The sequence below is a fragment of the Medicago truncatula genome, chromosome 7, assembly GCF_003473485.1.
Source record: "Medicago truncatula cultivar Jemalong A17 chromosome 7, MtrunA17r5.0-ANR, whole genome shotgun sequence".
NCBI classification, from domain to species: domain Eukaryota; kingdom Viridiplantae; phylum Streptophyta; class Magnoliopsida; order Fabales; family Fabaceae; genus Medicago; species Medicago truncatula.
Genome location: NC_053048.1, coordinates 7,667,012 through 7,684,864, shown reverse-complemented (window position 1 = coordinate 7,684,864; position 17,853 = coordinate 7,667,012). Strand labels below are relative to the sequence as shown.

At 31.6% G+C, this 17,853-nt stretch overlaps 1 protein-coding gene and 1 long non-coding RNA gene across 2 annotated transcripts; both read right to left on the bottom strand.

Annotated features, from left to right (window-relative positions):
- Positions 1-5,072: 5,072 nt before the first annotated feature.
- On the bottom strand, positions 5,073-12,474 carry LOC11440318 (glucose-6-phosphate 1-dehydrogenase 2, chloroplastic). The gene is made up of 10 exons (XM_003621706.4): positions 12,089-12,474; positions 10,323-10,555; positions 10,140-10,234; positions 9,404-9,518; positions 7,977-8,185; positions 7,461-7,610; positions 7,249-7,369; positions 6,703-6,932; positions 6,219-6,419; positions 5,073-5,675 (listed from the first exon to the last, which is right to left on the bottom strand). Exons 1-10 carry the CDS (start codon positions 12,270-12,272, stop codon positions 5,420-5,422), a joined length of 1,794 nt encoding a protein of 597 aa, XP_003621754.2. The 5' UTR covers positions 12,273-12,474; the 3' UTR covers positions 5,073-5,419.
- Positions 12,475-16,684: 4,210 nt separating this feature from the next.
- On the bottom strand, positions 16,685-17,367 carry LOC11446830 (uncharacterized). Its single transcript, XR_003006859.1, has 2 exons — positions 17,148-17,367; positions 16,685-17,039 (listed from the first exon to the last, which is right to left on the bottom strand). It is a non-coding gene; the product is annotated as an uncharacterized lncRNA (long non-coding RNA).
- Positions 17,368-17,853: the final 486 nt, after the last annotated feature.

The window sequence follows — 17,853 nt, the reverse complement described above, 5'->3', positions numbered from 1 at the left end:
GTATTGCAGTTTATCTTGGAAGGAAAGGTGTGTGCCCGCGTGTGTGTTATAGGGCGGTCGAAAAAGGCAGGATTAATCGGTCAATTTGTTCGATTTTTGGAAGAAAAAAAAATCCAAACTAATAAAAAGTTGTTCAATTTAAAAACCGATGATCAAGAAATTGGGCTTGAGATGTTGGGGGAGGGGAGGGATAGGGCGGTAAGAAGAGGTAGAGATGCAACCGAAGAAAAAATCTGAACATGGTAAAAGGAAGAGGTTGTGATTTAGTAGGTTTGATTTAAAAATCAATGAACTAATAGGGTCGTAGGAAGAAACAGGGATGCAATTGGTCGGTTTTGTTCAACTTTTGGAAGAAAAAACTTATTTTTAGGGGGGGGGGCATATAGGCTGGTAGGGAATTGCATGAATGTAATGTGCCGATTTCGTTTGATCTTTTGATGAAAACAAAATTCAAACTAATAAAAAATAGATGGTTTGGTTTAAAAATTGTATTTATATTCGGTTTTTGTAGTTTTTCTTCCAAAAATCGAACCAAACTGATGAAAAAGGCACTGGTTTGTTTGGTTCAATCAGTTTGATATTTTTCAAAATTGAAGAATTTTATTGTGAAATACTAAAAAAAAAAAAACTTTGTTTTCTAAATATTTTATATATTTTTGTATGATTAAAATAAGTAATTATGTCAAAATAGGAAAAATAATATATAGTGATTAAACAATATATGAATTTAACATACTATACTTTTGTACAAGACTACAAATGGTGTAAAATAAGAAAAATAATTATAAAATCAAAAAGTTTGTCAAGGATCTCGGATTTAATTGTTAGGTTTGTAAATAGCAGGAGAGGTTACCTTGACATGACAAATTTGTCTTGAGGTAGCCTTACTAGTTTTCGTCTTCTTTAGACGAAGTTTTTCGAGTTCATCAAATAGACGATCTTTTACTGAAGGACATAAATTAACAAAAACAACAGAGTTCCTAGGGAGATTCTCAAAAGGCGCTAGCCGAAAGGCTTGAATTTTGTCCCAACCCGAGCAAGAAAGATGAGTGATCCCGTCATGATCCAAGACAGGTCGAGAGATCACCGAAATTACAGAGCCATACCCAAGTGGTATATGTTACCAAACCAAACTATCAAGGCACTATGTGAGGGTTATATCCTTCAATTGATGTTTTGTTTTGTGAATCAGAATAAAAACTTCTGATTCCGCTATAGCTGTATTTACGGTTTTGAAAATCATCAGAAGATATCGTCTAGAAGGTTGGACAAAATATATGAGATGGAAGAAGCGGTGAAATACTTAAAGAAGTGGTGACCTTGTGATTAGGAAGATAAATCACCTCAATTAGTTGAGAAGATTAAGGTTACCGTTGGATTAATTGGAGTCGGCAAGAAGTAATGATATTTGACCTACCGTGAGCCGAATAGGTTATGACTGCTAAAACTCATATTTTACTGTGTAATGATGACACTATTAATGTGTAGATGAAATTAATTGAGTCACGTCATCTCATTTGTCAAGGATCAACCAGTGATACAACGCAATGGGGGTTATCTACACCTAAAAATAATTATCATGTTAGCCGAATTAGGCAAATAGGCGATCGAGAAACTATGCGATGAGGCCCCTCAGCCGAGTGAATGATAGGTGATGGTGGAGCAATCGAGTGAGGGAGTTGATTCCATCTCAAGTACACTAGTCCGGAACATGGCTCGTCAAAGGCTCAAAATCAGGTCAAAGATATAGTGAGAATGGACAATGACACATTACTCACGATTTCTTCTCTCAATGCCTATAACGTTTATGAGGAATGAGAGACATGACATTGTCAAGAATGGATATGTGTATAACAGGTCCTTGTAAATGGATCATGTAGATGAGAGGATATTAAACCCGAACGTGTGGCGCTACGATCACACTACTATGAGAGTTATCACACAACACCCACGAAAATTAGTCAAATGGGGGCTACACACTGTATGCCAAAATGTTGGGTTAATAAGCAATAGCTACACTATAAATACACTATATGCACATTATAATTAACACATCTAATCCATCAAACAAACTTATTTTTGCAAACGCATACCTTTATCTTTCTACTTTTATCTATGCATTTCTTAGGACACAATCATACCCAACCCTCTATTAGAGTATCTAGGGAATCCACATTTGAGGGACACAATTCCTCCCTCAACGTTAATTGTTTGAGGCAAAGGGAATCACAATTGAGAAAACTCAGCCAATCTTGATAATTTCAGCTTCCAATTACGAGTTTTAAATTCAATAATCTACATAATAATCATAGGAAACTTGAAAAATAATTACCTATTTTCTTGTAATTCTATAGCAAATTTTCTACTAACAACATATATTTAAAAAAACTAAAAATGTATTTAAAAAAAAATTAAAATTATGTAAATTGAATATTAACAGTAAATAATAAGTTTAGATAACATAGATGTTATAAAACAACATAAATAAATAATTAAATTAAAGTAAATAATATACAATAAAAAAATGCAGATGAACAAACATATTAGTGTTCGTCTTTCCAAATAAAAGAAAATAGAGAACGATGAAAAAACTAAACAATATCCTCTAAAATAAATCATAAACAATGTGTTAGCTTTAAATTTTTATCTCTAAAAAGTAGTAGAACTAAATTGATTGAGTGATCTTTGATGACAAAAACTAATTTACAAGTTCTCAATTTGGAGATCACCTCAACAAAAAAAATCTCAATTTTAGTTGATGAAATTGCCCAAGTAGAGTAAAAATAGTGAGTAAATCTATAATAAATACTCTCAATAAAATAGTGGGCCCTATTACTACCTGTTCTGTATGTATTGTACATAGTATCCACCAATATGGCAGACATAGTACTAGTACTACTGACACGTACGGTACCCAAATGTGTATGCCACATCAAATTTTTCCTCTTTGTCCCTCTTTTCTTTTTTTCTTTCTCAACTCCTATCCAAAATTAGAAGAGTCACATACTAGAATAGAAGCCCCACACAAACTTTAAGGACAGTATTGATTGCTATTGCTACATACAAATGATACAATGATATTTTGCCTCAGAGAAATAGTTTAGTGACATATGTTTCACATTGTACTATTAGTGTGTGTCCCATTTGTAACATGAAATCATATCAATCATATTATAACACACATTTCAATGATTAACTTCTTATTGTCCTTCATAGTCCTAATAATAACGTAACAGTCTTGAAATATTGAAAGTCTTGTCTTTTGATTTTTGTATTAGATTTGTATTTTGATGAACTAATATCATCAATATTTAGTGTTAATTAATTTATCTCTAACAAGCACCGATATGCATGCGAAATTTACATATTGACACCAATAATAATTCTAAAATGAAAATAATTAAATGTGATTGTATGTATTGGAGTTTGTCTCCGTAAACTTAGATCAGTTGGTAAGGACAATACATAATATATGCAAAATTCGGTGTTCGAATTCCAACCACCACAAAAAAATAATGTATTGGAGTTAAACAATTACACATTTGTAATATGAAGTGTACTAAGTTACGAAGAACGCTTCATCAAAAAAATAGTTATTAGAGACACACTTAGTTCAATTGCAGGTTTTTGAGCCATGAAAGGAGATTAAGTCATCAGAATGTGAATTCCAAAGTAAAATCTGAGAAATTCTTACAATTATAAGCATCAAACAGTTTTGCACCTAAAATTATACAAACTTTAACACCATCCTTAAAATTGAAAATCTTCAATCACAATAGTCTTGCTAGATTAATTTTCGATACTAATCAAGGTTGTTAAACTTCAGTTTTTACGTCAACTCGTTCTACTAAAGGAGAATCAACTCGTAAATTCGTACGAATATACCTCATTAAAATAATATTATAATTATTATATACATGACATGTACATACTTATGTGACATTATCATGCATCAATAATTCAAAATGTCAACTTAATTCTAAAAGAAAAATATACCAAGTCATCCCTCATAATAAAATGTCATACTCATGAACTTGTATCAAACTTAATAAATTAGCCCGCCAAATCATAAAACATCCACACACAAAGAAAACTATCTAAAAAATATGAGTTTGATAAGTTGTTAAAATGTTAACACTGTGCAAAAAAGAAAGAGTTAATTTCTTTAAAATTGAGTTAATTTCTTTAAAATTGAGTTAATTTTTTCTGATTCTACCCAATTCTACTTGATTCTATCCAATTATAATAGATTTTACATGAGTTAAGGTGCTGTGAAATCACTTTAAATTCTGATTTACTTACATATGATTTAACATGAATTCCACACCTAAAAAAATGTAAAATTAGGTAATTATTGAGGAATAACACACAACTTTGACAACCTTGATGTTAATGTTATCAAATATTTTTAATTTTAAGGTTGATGGACTCAAGTTTTTATGTTGAACTCATTTTGGTAAGGCAGAATCTACTCGTAAACTCATACGAGTTTACCTGAGTTTACCTCGTTAAAATAATATTAAAATTATTACATGACATATATTCTTGTATAACATTATCATGCATCAATAATTCAAAATGTCAACTTAATTATAAAGGAAAAAAAAAACCAAGTCATCATAATAAATTATCATACTCATAGACTTGTATAGAACTTAATAACCACACCAAATCATAAAACATCCACATAAAAAAAAAAAAAAAAAAAAAAAAAAAAAAAAAAAAACTATCTCAAAAACACGAATTTGATAAGTTGTTAAAGTGTTAAAACTGTGCAAAAAAGACTTGTTAAAGTGTTAAAACTATGCAAAAAGAAAGAGTTAACTTCTTTAAAATTTAGTTTTTTATTTTTAAGATTATTGAGTTGATTTCTTCTGATTCTACCCAATTATAATCAATTTTACTTGAGTTAAGGTGCTACGAAATCGTTTTGAATTCTGATTTACTTACATCCGATTTAACAAGAATTCCATGCCTAAAATTGTAAAATTAGGCAATTTTACGTGTTAACACGCAATTTTGACAACCTTGATTCAAATGTTATCTAATATTTTTAATTTCAATGATCATTCTAAAATTTCGTTAATTTGAAAGACCAAAGTCATACAATTTCAAGATCTAAATTGATTATTCCCTCTATTCAAAATACATTCAAATGAAAATTACATGAAGCTTCACCATCCCAATTCCCTCCACCAAACCAAAAATAAAATGAAAAATCTGAATGCTTCATTACACTACTCTTGACTTTAATACTTTATTACTACTTTACATGGTTTCATGTATGCCTACCATACCAATTTTACTATGACACACTCTTGACTTGAAGAAAAAAAACTGCACCCGAACAAGAAACCACAAATCGACATGTGTGTTAGGTAACATTTGAGGCCGATCAGGTGCAACAAAATGTGAATGACTATTGCTCTACATCTAATCCAAGGTCTCCCCATCGTACATTGTATCTGGCCGCGAGATAGTGAGCACAAACTGGACCACGACTACCATAAGGATAGTACTCTGGGGTTATTTTTTTCTCTTCTATTTCATTCAACACGGGTGTAAAGAGTGACCAAGCAGCATCGAGTTCATCACTGCGAATAAAGAGTCTTCTTTCTCCTTCAATTGCATCAAGAAGCAACCTCTCATAAGCATCTGGTATCTCCTTCGAGTATCTGAAATAAACATTAAGATATTATTCGGAAAAGGCTTAATTTCACAGCATTAATGGAGTGCAAATGTGTGTCAAATATCATACGGACATTAAATTAATGTTGCATTTTGCCGCGACCATGGTTATGTATGGTGGGAATGAGGTGAATTTGTACCAGCTAAATAATCTAATGCGGAATGTTGATAAATTGAACAGAGAAAATAATAAGAACTCTGAATATTATTGACGATAACTTGATGCTACCTTGATATAAAAGACTAAATACTAATCTGTATTTATAGATATACATAGACTAAATCCTAAATAAAATGAAAAATCATGAATTAAATAATAATAACAATAAGTAAGATTTGTTAAAAAAAAAAATAACAAGAGATGTGGAAATTAATCTCATGTGATAATCTAAGATATGCTAAGATTCAAAACTGATCCAAGAAGATTAACAAAGATATTCTAAGCCATAATGAGATGTTCTCTTATTTTCAAACAGAATGTATTTTTGGGGTCCCATAAAGTTGATTTTGTTTGAGTAAAAAGAAAATACCTTGCTGCATAATGAAGATTTAAATTACTGCGGTCCAACTTCATTCCTAACCCTGGTATTTTGTTGTTGATTTTCAAATAAATAGCTTCATCTGGCTGAACTCTTATAACAAGTTCATTTGTAGCATGATCAAGATCGGCCCCAAAATTCCGATTGTACAGATTGCCTGGCACGTGCCTGAACTGTACCCGTATCTCGGCTCTGAATCCAAAACAATTTAGAAGTTTAATAGAAAGATGGCATTAAACAACACAAACATATATTTAAAACCAGTGTTCTCAAATAGTGGATATATCAGCACTATACCGTGGTGGAATTTAAACAAATCGCTATTCTTTTGCGATACGCTATTTAGTACAAAGTGTTGTCAAATAGCGGCTATATCAGCACTACAACACTGTAAGCATAGTGGAATTTCAACAGACCGCAAATTTTCACAATCCACTATTGACAACATTGTGCAAAACTTATTCCTTTCACTTACCTCTTGGTGTGTAATGCTTTCCCAGCCTTCATCAAAAAAGGCACCCCATCCCATCTTGCATTATCTATGAAGAGGGCAGCTGCGGCAAATGTCGGGGTTAAGCTTCCCTTTGGTACAGTTTTGTCATCAATGTAGGCTGGATATGCAACACCTCCTCTTGTGTGGTTCTTATACTGGCCTAAAACTACATCCTCGAGTTTAATCGGTCTCATAGAACGAAGAACCTTGACCTGACATCCATTAAGCAATTGAAAGTCATGAAAAATCACAATTATTTAAAACAAATGAATTTAAGGTCTATAACCATGAGTCTCTGAGGCGTAGCTCAAGTGGTTGAACTAAACTACCCAAAGGATTTTGAGAAGAAAGTCCAGGGTTCAAACTCTGGCTTCTAGCACATACATCCTCCAGCCTTAAATTTAAGCAAAAAAGGTACATGTATTTGGATCAAATAGATGTACATTTCTGCTTATATTTAAGGTTGAAGAGAGTAATATACTAAAAATTAATATTTGCCTATAAAAAAAGTATATAACCATATGAGACCTTTTCATTTCTAATGTCCTCTGCATCCAAACTAACAGGGGTTTCCATTGCAAAGAGGGCTAGTATTTGAAGTAGATGATTCTGCATAATATCTCTAATTATACCATAATTGTCAAAGTACCTACACACAGAAAAGATACGAAAATAAAATATGAGTATCACCATTTTAAGATCAGAAAAACTGTGAATGCTGCAAAAGGAAGAGAGGTTACCCGCCACGTCCTTCGGTACCAAAATCTTCTGAGAATATCAACTGTACATTTCTTATGTATTGCCTCGACCACAAAGGTTCAAAAATGAGATTTGAGAATCGGAGAACAGAAAGATTTTCCACAAGCTCTTTCCCAAGATAGTGATCAATCCTGTATAATGTTTTCCATTTTAACTTGTTCAAAAAAAAAAATGTTTTCCATTTTAATTAAAGCACTTAACAATCCTTAAAATCTACAGATAATTAGAGCATGTTTGGATTGGCTTGTTTGAGTTTATCTACTGCCATAAACACTTCTAAGATTTGTTTGAAAGAGCTGATGGAAACAATTTATGACATGCTCATAAGTTGTTTTCAGCTTATTTTCATAAGCTCTCCAATATAGCTTATGAAAACAGTTTGACTTTCTTTTATCTTTTGATATAGAAATAGCTTATACATAAGCACTTATATGATAAAGTGTGAATGGTATAAGTGCTTAATACATCCAAACACAGTCATGGTTTAGTTAGAAAACCTGAAAATTTGATCCTCAGTCAGATACTGCTTCAGTGATCTTGTTAAAGCAGCTGAGGATTCTGAATCACGACCAAAAGGCTTTTCAACAATGACTCTAGTCCAACCACCATTCCCAGAAGATGCTGACAAGCTTGCGCATTTTACAGCATCTACGAATATATTAGGAGGAATCGAAAGATAAAACAGGCGATTAGAAGTTCTCCCACCCTACAAAAGCAATTTTTGTATTCAAACAGATTCGTTAAATTCAGAAAGTTTTAAATATTTAAAAAAAAAAAAAAAAAAAAAAAAAAGGAAGGACAGAATGAAGAAAAAAAAAATATATTGAGTTCCTTCATTATTCATAAACTGAGCTTGATGCTAAGTAATGTAAAAACACAGAAACTGCATACAGTATGATAAACTTGCACAGTGGAGAGCATACATGAATATAATGATGTGATTAGGAAATACAATCATTGAACATTTAAACTTCCTCAAATTGCTACACAAAGGAAGAATATAATGATGTGAATAAATGAAGTAGCAACTAATGAATGACAGGGCCAAAAAGACTGGCAACAACGCGTAACAGAGTTCAATTATTGAGATGACATTTTATGCGGTAGCTAATTTACTCTAATTATTCTTCCTTGTTTTCTTTATTCTTCAACTTCTATTCCTTTATTCTTTTCATCTATTCTCAATATCTAGAAGTCATTTAGCTTTCAATGGAAAAATTGTATTTCTTCTACGTTAGGAAAATACTGGGACAGTAGAACCTTACTGTCTCTTTAGCACGGACACATGCGTATGCTACCCACGTAGAACCTTATCTGGTGTTTGTTGGTAGCAGATGACAGCAGTATATGACATGTCTAATTGTCTATAAATTGTTTTAAGCTTATATCCATATGTTCACTAGGATAGTTTATGAAGCCAACTTATATAAAAACTGTTTGACGTTATTTTATCTTTTGTTATAAAAATAGTGTAAACACAAGCACTTAATTAGGTTGTTTATCAAAACAGGACCCTAGAAGTTTCAATTATGAATGTAACAATAACAGCACAATGCTCAAGGAACTTTATAGTACAAGGATGTCACTATCCAGTCAGAATATTGTTAATTGGAATCTATAAGTTCAGAGAACCAACATTTGTCTTTCTGTATAATATTAGATTCTTAGCTAGACTACTCTTCTCATACATACATACATACATGTATATATATATATATATATATATATATATCTGTCAAATGAGCACAATCACTAGCAGGAATGATAATCCACGAAGACTCATCTCATCTAGATGAAAAGTTTGAAAACTTGTTCGCTACCAGAAAGCTTGCTTACTCTCTTATTATAAATAAAATTCACGTAAACCTTGGAACCACGTTGAGTTACAGATTAAATCATTTAAGATATTGTTTCGGCCAATTACCTCATGTTCATTCAGCTTCTTGTCCAGTGCTGCAAAATTTTCCGGAGAATCATATTGGCCAGAATGATAGAAACATCTTTTAAGAAATTGGTCCATCTTTTCACTGCAGTTCTCTCTGAAATTCCACAACAAAAATTCTCAAACATTAAAGATCTCTCCCAAGCATAACAAACAAGAAACTTAAACTAAATAACCATCAAATCCCAAATTGTGTCATTAGCAAATATAAAGGGCATCAACTCCACCCCCATAATGAGAAATCCAAAGTTCAAAGCAAACCAACGTTGTCGATGGCAGAGATCCAAAAATCCGACATACAGAACAAAATATGGCACTGCCAAATCCGAGTATGGCGCCAAGATGCCGCCATCCTTCACAAAATTGGCCAAGGCGGGGGAAGCCAGAAGCCCGTCACTGATATCTGCCACGGTGCCGCCATGGCCAATATTTGACAACCTGAATCAAACCATATCCCCAAGAAAAGATAAAGAAAACACTATCGTCCACGAACTACACGAACAGACCCCAAATGTTATCAATCGTGGATTACATAAAACCGTAGTTTGTTTAAATTTCACTATGTAACAATGCTATAGTCATTATTTGACAATATTTTGTACAATATAGCGTGTGCAAAACAATAGCGATTTCTTCAAATTCCGCTATTTAACAACACTGGCGGACACTGCGCTCTATAAGACTGAAACGAAGGAGAACAAGTTGGAGATATATTTACCTCTTATCAATTCTACAGGTAAGAGTCTTGCTGACCATATTTCTCAGTTCTGCATCAGTCATCTTACTTCGAGCATAACCACAAATGGTGAAGTGCTGCCATGAAATAAATAAACAGTTCAATCCCAAATACATACACATAACCAATTTCCAAAAACAAGACAACTATATATCAATATCCAACCTTAGGCAGACAACCCTCATAGTAAAGTGCAAAAAGTGCTGGAAATATCTTCTTCTTGGCAAGGTCTCCAGAGGCTCCAACAACAGTTATACTAACAGTGCACTCATTTTCATCCTTTTCAGCACCGTCTTCAACTTTAGATTCCATGGAGGATAAAACCGACAATAATTCAGGTCTCAACCGCTTGCCACTATGGTTGTTTTCAACAGGGGTTACATTGGCTCCAACAGTACCTGCATTTACATGCCATTGTCATATTGAGACTAAGAATTTTCAATAACATACTATAATATAAACAAACATCTTCAATTCCCCAACACAAATCAAAACTTTCACACTATACAACTGAACTTCATGTAGACGTATTATCAAATGGATGGAGTAACATACGAGTTTAATAATTATACACAGATAGTAGAGGTGTAAGTTTCTATTGAATAACTATCTATTAAGTTGGGTCTGGATTGTTTAATATACACTATACACTACTAGTTTAACAATTGCTATATATTCAATCTAACAGAGTGTGAAATTTTAGATATATGATTCATATCTTTAGTTTTTTCTCAGAAACCTAAGAAAGTCATAGATGTAAATTACGACCAACCTAAAAATTTGAATAGTCGTCCAATCATATCACTATGGTGTCATGTTAAAATATTATTTCATAAAATATTGGGACAAATATCTACCCAGGCCCTGTTTGGACGAACAACTTATTTGCAGGTTTTAACACAAGTGTTCATCATGATAAGTGTTTATGTATAAGCAATTTATATAGCAAAGATCAAATAAAGTTAAATTGTGTACATATAAGCTATAAGCTATTTTCGTAAACTATCTTTGAGAACTTATGAAAACTGAAAACAACTTATGAACAATGTCATAAGTCGTTTTCATAAGTTTTTTCAAAACGGTCTCACAACCAGTGAATGATGTTAAATAAATCAATCCAAACAGGCCCTTACTTAGATATGATTGAAAGTCTGTGTACAACTCTCAATCCATATTAAATAAATTCATATCACACATTTATCTCCTCTGACAAAGGTGATCAATTCACTTCAAAAAAATGAATTTGTAAATGTGTTTAAAATAAAGAGCTGCTTTTCTAATAAGATGTATTCATCTATGAAGCACGAGCACATACACCAGACACGACACAACAACAATAATGATGATTTGAAAAAATGACATAATTCAATGTAATCACCTATATCAGTGTCAGTCCTAATGTAATCACATGTATCAGTATGTATCATATTGGTGTCGGACAGTGACACTTGTCGGATACCGGACATGCCTAGTGTACTATCCCTCTATTATTACCCTCTAAAATAATACTCCCTCCGGTCCTATTTATAAGAGAATTTTGGGTCAACAAAAGTTGATGTATCTAGTTAAAAATTCAGTCCAAATACATTCACTTTTGTTGACCTAAATTTCTCTTATAAATAGGACCGGAGGTAGTATTATAACACTATGACATAGCAAAGTCAAATTCAAAAAACAAAATGAGAAAAATAAGATACACGTTGGTGTAAAATAACTTTACACTGTCGTCAAATAACAATCATGGCCAAATCACCCCACTACACCCCAGTTCAATGGTATGACGTGAATAAATAGTTAATTCATATTGGATGTAAGCGTAGAATTAATTTACACTGACAGAGCATATCAATTAAACTCAAGGAATATACTACAAAACCAAAAAAGATTCAAAATTTACACAAAAGAAACAAAAGGGTATTCAAGAAACTAACCATCATGTTGTTGAGTATGAACTGAAACCTGTTGTAACAAATTGTGTTGAGATTTGAGAGAGACAGTAGCAGCAAGAAAACGGTTAGAGAAAGTAACAGCAGATTGGTTAGACGACAAAGAAGAAGATGGAAACGAAGAAGAAGATGGGAATGAACGACAATGAGTTGAATAAAGGGTCGCCATAATAGTGATTGATTAATGGAGAAAAAGGGTTTATAAGAGAGAGAGAGAGAGAGAGAGAGAGAGAGAGAGAGAGTGAGTTCGGAGAAAACGAGGTTGAAGAAGAGGAAGAAGAAGGACAAGTGAAAAGACTCTTGAGATCTCCGAAGGGCTGCTTGTCTTGTCCCTTTCCCTTGTTGGGTGTTGAAGGACAATACGCTATTTGATTCCTTTCTAGTACACTACTTATTGGGTGTGATTTTCTTAGGTCTTGTTTGGCTGGTTTTTAGCTTTTATGTTTTTAAATTTTTAAAATTGAAAAGTTTGTTTCACTTTTAAGTATAGAGAGTGGATTAGGAGCTTCTCAAGTTGCATTCGCACTTTTATATAATATTTTTTATTTTAAGAAATTAAAATGGAATATATTGATTCAAAAGTCAGGAAATTCCAGCACAAGAAGTGTCTTGCCGAAAAACAAGAAAGAAAATATAAGTTACATCAAATGGTCATAAGAAAAGCGAAACGAAAATAGGCTAAAGTACCCTATTATAAAATGATTCCCAACACAAGCTAAAGGATAAAGCAACCACCAATTTTAGCTTGCCATATTTTTACTCTTGGTGAGCGTGCAATCTTGGACGGCTTGAAAGCATTAATCGATTGTGTGGATCAATGAACGGTAGACGTAAAATCTTTAACTTTTGCGTGACTCAATAAATAGTAGGCGTGCAATTTTTAAATATTGTTTGAATCAATGAACGGTAGGCGTGCAATCTTTAAACTTTGTGTGGCTCAATGAATTATAGGCGTTTAATCTTTAAATTTTGTGTGACTCAATCAATCTTTAAATTTTGCATGGTTTAATGAATATTAGGCGTGTAATCTTTACATTTTTGTGTGGTTCAATCGATGGTAGCGTGCAATCTTTAAATTGTGTAGCTCAATGAACGATAAGTGTGCAATCTTTAAATTTTGCATGACTCAATAAATGGAGGCGTGTAACCATCAAATTTTACGAATGCTCAATAAGGTAATCTGTCTATTAGCAAGCACACATTAAATATCGTGAGAAACAATGGTAGATATGGCTATTAGCGTGGTAGTTAGGGTGTACTCATTAAAAGATGTGTGGATCAATGTGTGCACTTGTAAGGGAATCATTATATATAAATGTGCAAGCAAGGAGTATAGGAGATAAATTGATAGGTGTACAAGCATTTAAGGTTTTGTGGCTCTATGTGTGCATTTGTGAGAGAACCATGGTAGATAGTTGTGTGAGTGAGAAGTATAAGAGATAAAAAGAAGGGTTAAATATGTTTTTGGTTCCTATAAAATTGGAATCTTTTAAGTTTAGTCCTTACTTAATTTTAATAGTTCTTTTAGTCCCTAATTTTTTTTTTCTGCACTCAGTATTAGTCCCTCCTCAATTCAAATTTGTTTAATTTATGCTTAAACTCTTGAGGTTTTGAACAATTTTTTGCAGACGTGTTAAGAACATTATTAAAAGGTCCTCTACAAAAAATTGTCGCATAATTTGATTTCTACGTCCAGATTTTGTTAATTTTATCTTTAAACTTTTTCGTTTTAAAAAATTCATATTTAATTCGTTTCATGTTAAAAAATTCTAAATTTTAGTAAATGAACCTTTCATAATGTTCTAAACTTGTCTCAAAAAAATCGATCAAAAATTTAAGAGTTTAAGGATAATTAAACAAACTTTGTTGTAACAGGGACTAAAATTCGAAGTAATTTTTTTTTGTAGGGACTAAAAAACCTATTAAAATTAAATAAGGATTAAACTTAGAAGTTGCAAATTTTATAGGGACCAAAAACATATTTAACCCTAAAAAGAAAGGTGTGCGATCATTAAAAGTTGGGTAATTCATTGTATTCCTTTGTGAACGTAGCATTTTAGACATGCGTGCAAGTAAGGGGTATATGGGATGAATAGATGGAGTGCAACTATTAAAGGTTGTGTAACTCTATGTGTGCCTTTATGAACGAATTGTGGTAAATAAGAGTGCAAGTAATGAGTATAAGATATGAATATACAGGCGTGCAATTGATAACACACAAAGTACATTATCTAAAAAGCTTATTTTCGTTTGTTTTAGAGTCATTTGTCGTGTTTTGCATGGTGTCTGCTGATGTTTTGTTTACATTTCAGGTACTTGGGTGTTAGACGCCAAAAATGGGAGGAAAGAAGACGCCAAGAGGTCTTGATGGTCACAAGCACAAAGGTAACGAGCGTCACCAGTCTAAGGCTCTGTTTGGATTGATGGGTTGTAGTGGAATGGAATGGAATGGAATGTGATGGTATATAATAAAATTTCATTGTTTGGATTGATGGGATGTAAATGGAACGGAATGGAACACAATGGAATCAATTCCATTCTATATCACTCAATCCTTCAATTTCTCATTCCCCCAAATTTGGGAGGTATCCAATGGAATAAAACTTGTGTCTTTAAATTTTACTATTCTACCCTCATTTTATTTGCCTCTTCCTCTACTTGATCATAATTTTCAACACGTTCTTTTCTCTATTTTTACTGACTGCTCATTTCACTTTCATCTTCTCTGTACTGTTGACTGCTCTTCCTTCTTCTTCTGTCTTCTCATTTCTAAATGATTATACCTGCAAGTATATTAAACCCACGTATAAATTAATGTGGGAAGTAGAGGAAAATAAAAATTATCATGTTCAAGTGGGATAATTCTCAGAACAAATATTAAATGGGTAATTCTCAGAGTTTGAGGACTGAGTACCTCCTAAAGAATATAGGATGAAGGAATATAATTGATATTTTATTCATGATACTTTCAAATGAATACATCTGCTTATATATTAATGGAAATAAAAGAAATGTTGCTTAACTAAATTGGCCGCATCATAAGGATTTATTCTATGCTGGCAACTCTGCATAACAAACTAAATCTAGTATTAGCAGCATTGTTTGATACATATATATATATATATATATATATGAATATATAATCAAAATATGGAACTTATTTTATAAGGGTAAAAATAGAAGGAAAAAAAAATTGGAACTTATTTTATTCCAACCACTGTCCAAACAATGGAGTGGGAACCTTGTTCTATTACATTGTAAAATATCCAAACAATGGAATTATATTCCATTCCTTTCATTTAAATTCTGCTCTGTTCCGCTCTCTTCCATCAATCCAAACAGAGCCTAAGGGTGACGAGCGTCACACATCATCAATGACGGTTGTTAGCGTTGAAGTCAATGGAGCAGGGAAATATGAGAAGTCAATGACAACCTGCCCGTCATAAGTTGTGACGGTTGTCAGCATTTGTAGATTTCCATACGAAGATTTTGTAAATGTGTTTCCGGGTATTTCTTAGCATTTCATCCAACAAGAATAGTTCCTTGAACTCCATAAATTTCTTTAAAATCATTTTTTCTTGAATAATATTTAAGAAAATTTCGTATTGTTTCGTATTCCATCAATTAGTTATCCAAGATTCCAGACTTTTCTTAAATATAAAAGAGATGCACCATGACAAAAAGACTATAAATGTAAGACATATAAGGGGAATGAATGCTTTCTTTTTTGCCATTTTTCGTCTTTAATAAACTCGGTTTCATCTCATTTGTCAACCATGTAGAATAATAATTTTTCTATCAAGCATAAGTTCTATTACAAGTAACAGAGCCTAGGCTATGTATCATTTTCTATTTATTTTTTTTAATTTAAATTGAGAATCGAGTCTTGCTTTTTTTATTTGTAATTCGGAAGTTTGTTTTTCCCTTTAATTTTGAAATAAAGAATACAAAATAATACAGAAATAAAAAAATATATGCTTTCTCTAAGAAAGCAGAAAGTGTTTTTTTTTTTTTATACAACGATTTCATTGGTAGACTCAAGAATATGGAACGTTTTCATTGGTACACTCAAAAGTCTGGACAAGTCCTAAGCTTTTTGTATAACATTGCGTGGAGTCCTATCATAATAATCATCAACATGAGTCAAAGGAATGGTTCCTTGTAGTTCGACTTTACGGAAAATATTTGCTCTATTTTGACATGGTAAAATATATTAACCATAAAATAGTATGTATAACAAAGAAAACCGAGCTTATTGAATAATGATACACTAATATGTAATATTGCAAACAATAATAGTATCTAATTACAATTTTGTAATGATGTTCTAGTTTTTCATTTCTTCAAAAATATAATGATTTATCTGAGATTGTTAAAAAATAAATAAAGCATAACAAAAATATAATGAAGCGTAAAAAAATGTAACAAAATAATGAAACAAATTATAAGCTTCGAAGCAACATAAATAATATATTTTAAAATTAATTATTACATATATTTGATATGTAGCGGGTTGGAAAGAATACGAATTATCCCTCAGTTCGAGGTCATGGCAATGCCTTCAAATTAAGAGAGAAGAAGAAAATGTAATAATATTATTTGCTGCCTTATTTTATTTCATTATCATCATCTTAGAGTACAAAGTCATAAGGTTTGTGAAAGTAAAAAAACAAATTTATTGGGTATCAACAATAAATAAATAAAAGACAGCTCGTGAAATATTCTTACAAAAGGTATATTGTGTATATCTTTTGTTACTCCAACAACTAATTATTTATAATATGAAATTTGTGTACTCCGTTGGGTATGGTACTCATAGGTTCAATGGAACCCATTGGCACACATTTACAATGATTGTGAATGCACCTTTTGATTATAGGAAACAAGCATAGAATGTATTCACAATCAGCATCAGTAGAACATTCATCTGTATATGCTGCAATGAAAAAGGGAATTGAAAAACATTTGTAAAATGGGATGAAATTTTATGTACAAGCTATTAAGTAATTTAATAAAATTCTAAAAGAATGAAAAAATGACTTACATGCAACAAGAAATATGGAATGAAATACAATCATAGCATAAAACAACATGAGAATTTTAGTCATATTTTATCCTCTTTGTAGGTAAAAAAATATAATATGGTTAATAACTTTATAATGCCTAAAGCTTGTTCTCTCCTAATATATTTTTTTTATAGAATTTATAGAGTTTTAAAAAGTATTTTCTTAAAATTAGATTCGCTATTAAATGTCTTTTGAATGGATCAATTTGTTTTGTTCGTGCTTATTAAAAAATGTGTTGTGTTTATCCCTTTAACTCAATTAATAATGAGGTTGCATAAAAACATGATAATCATAAGAATTTATTATTTTTAAAGTAACTTTTAATTATCTTTTTAACCTTTCATGAAAGAAAGGGGGAAATTTTTTTAAAAAAATATTGTTGGGACATGGCAAAATTATATGTAGAAATAATGCACGAATATGTAATAAAATATTTATATACAAGTTTAACTTAAAGGAAAATCAATTATCATTTTTTAATCAAGTATTTGGATCAATATAAATGCACATCAACTTTGTTAATTGTAAGATTTCTACATCCTCTTTCATAAAAATTATTTTATTAATTATTAACAAAGATTGTTTTTACAAATGATTTATAAATATGATGGAATAAATATTTAATTAGATTTATTTTCAAGGGATTTTACAACCATAAAGTACACATTTTTATTTGATTAAAAC

Coding starts and splice junctions, on each gene's coding strand:
- LOC11440318 (XM_003621706.4), bottom strand. CDS start 12,272: ATGGCGACCCTTTATTCAACTCATTGTCGTTCATTCCCATCTTCTTCT. Junction 10,235..10,322: donor ATGAGGGTTGTCTGCCTAAG/GTTGGATATTGA, acceptor ATTTCATGGCAG/CACTTCACCATTTGTGGTTA. Junction 9,519..10,139: donor ACCTGTAGAATTGATAAGAG/GTAAATATATCT, acceptor GTGGAATTTCAG/AGAGAACTGCAGTGAAAAGA.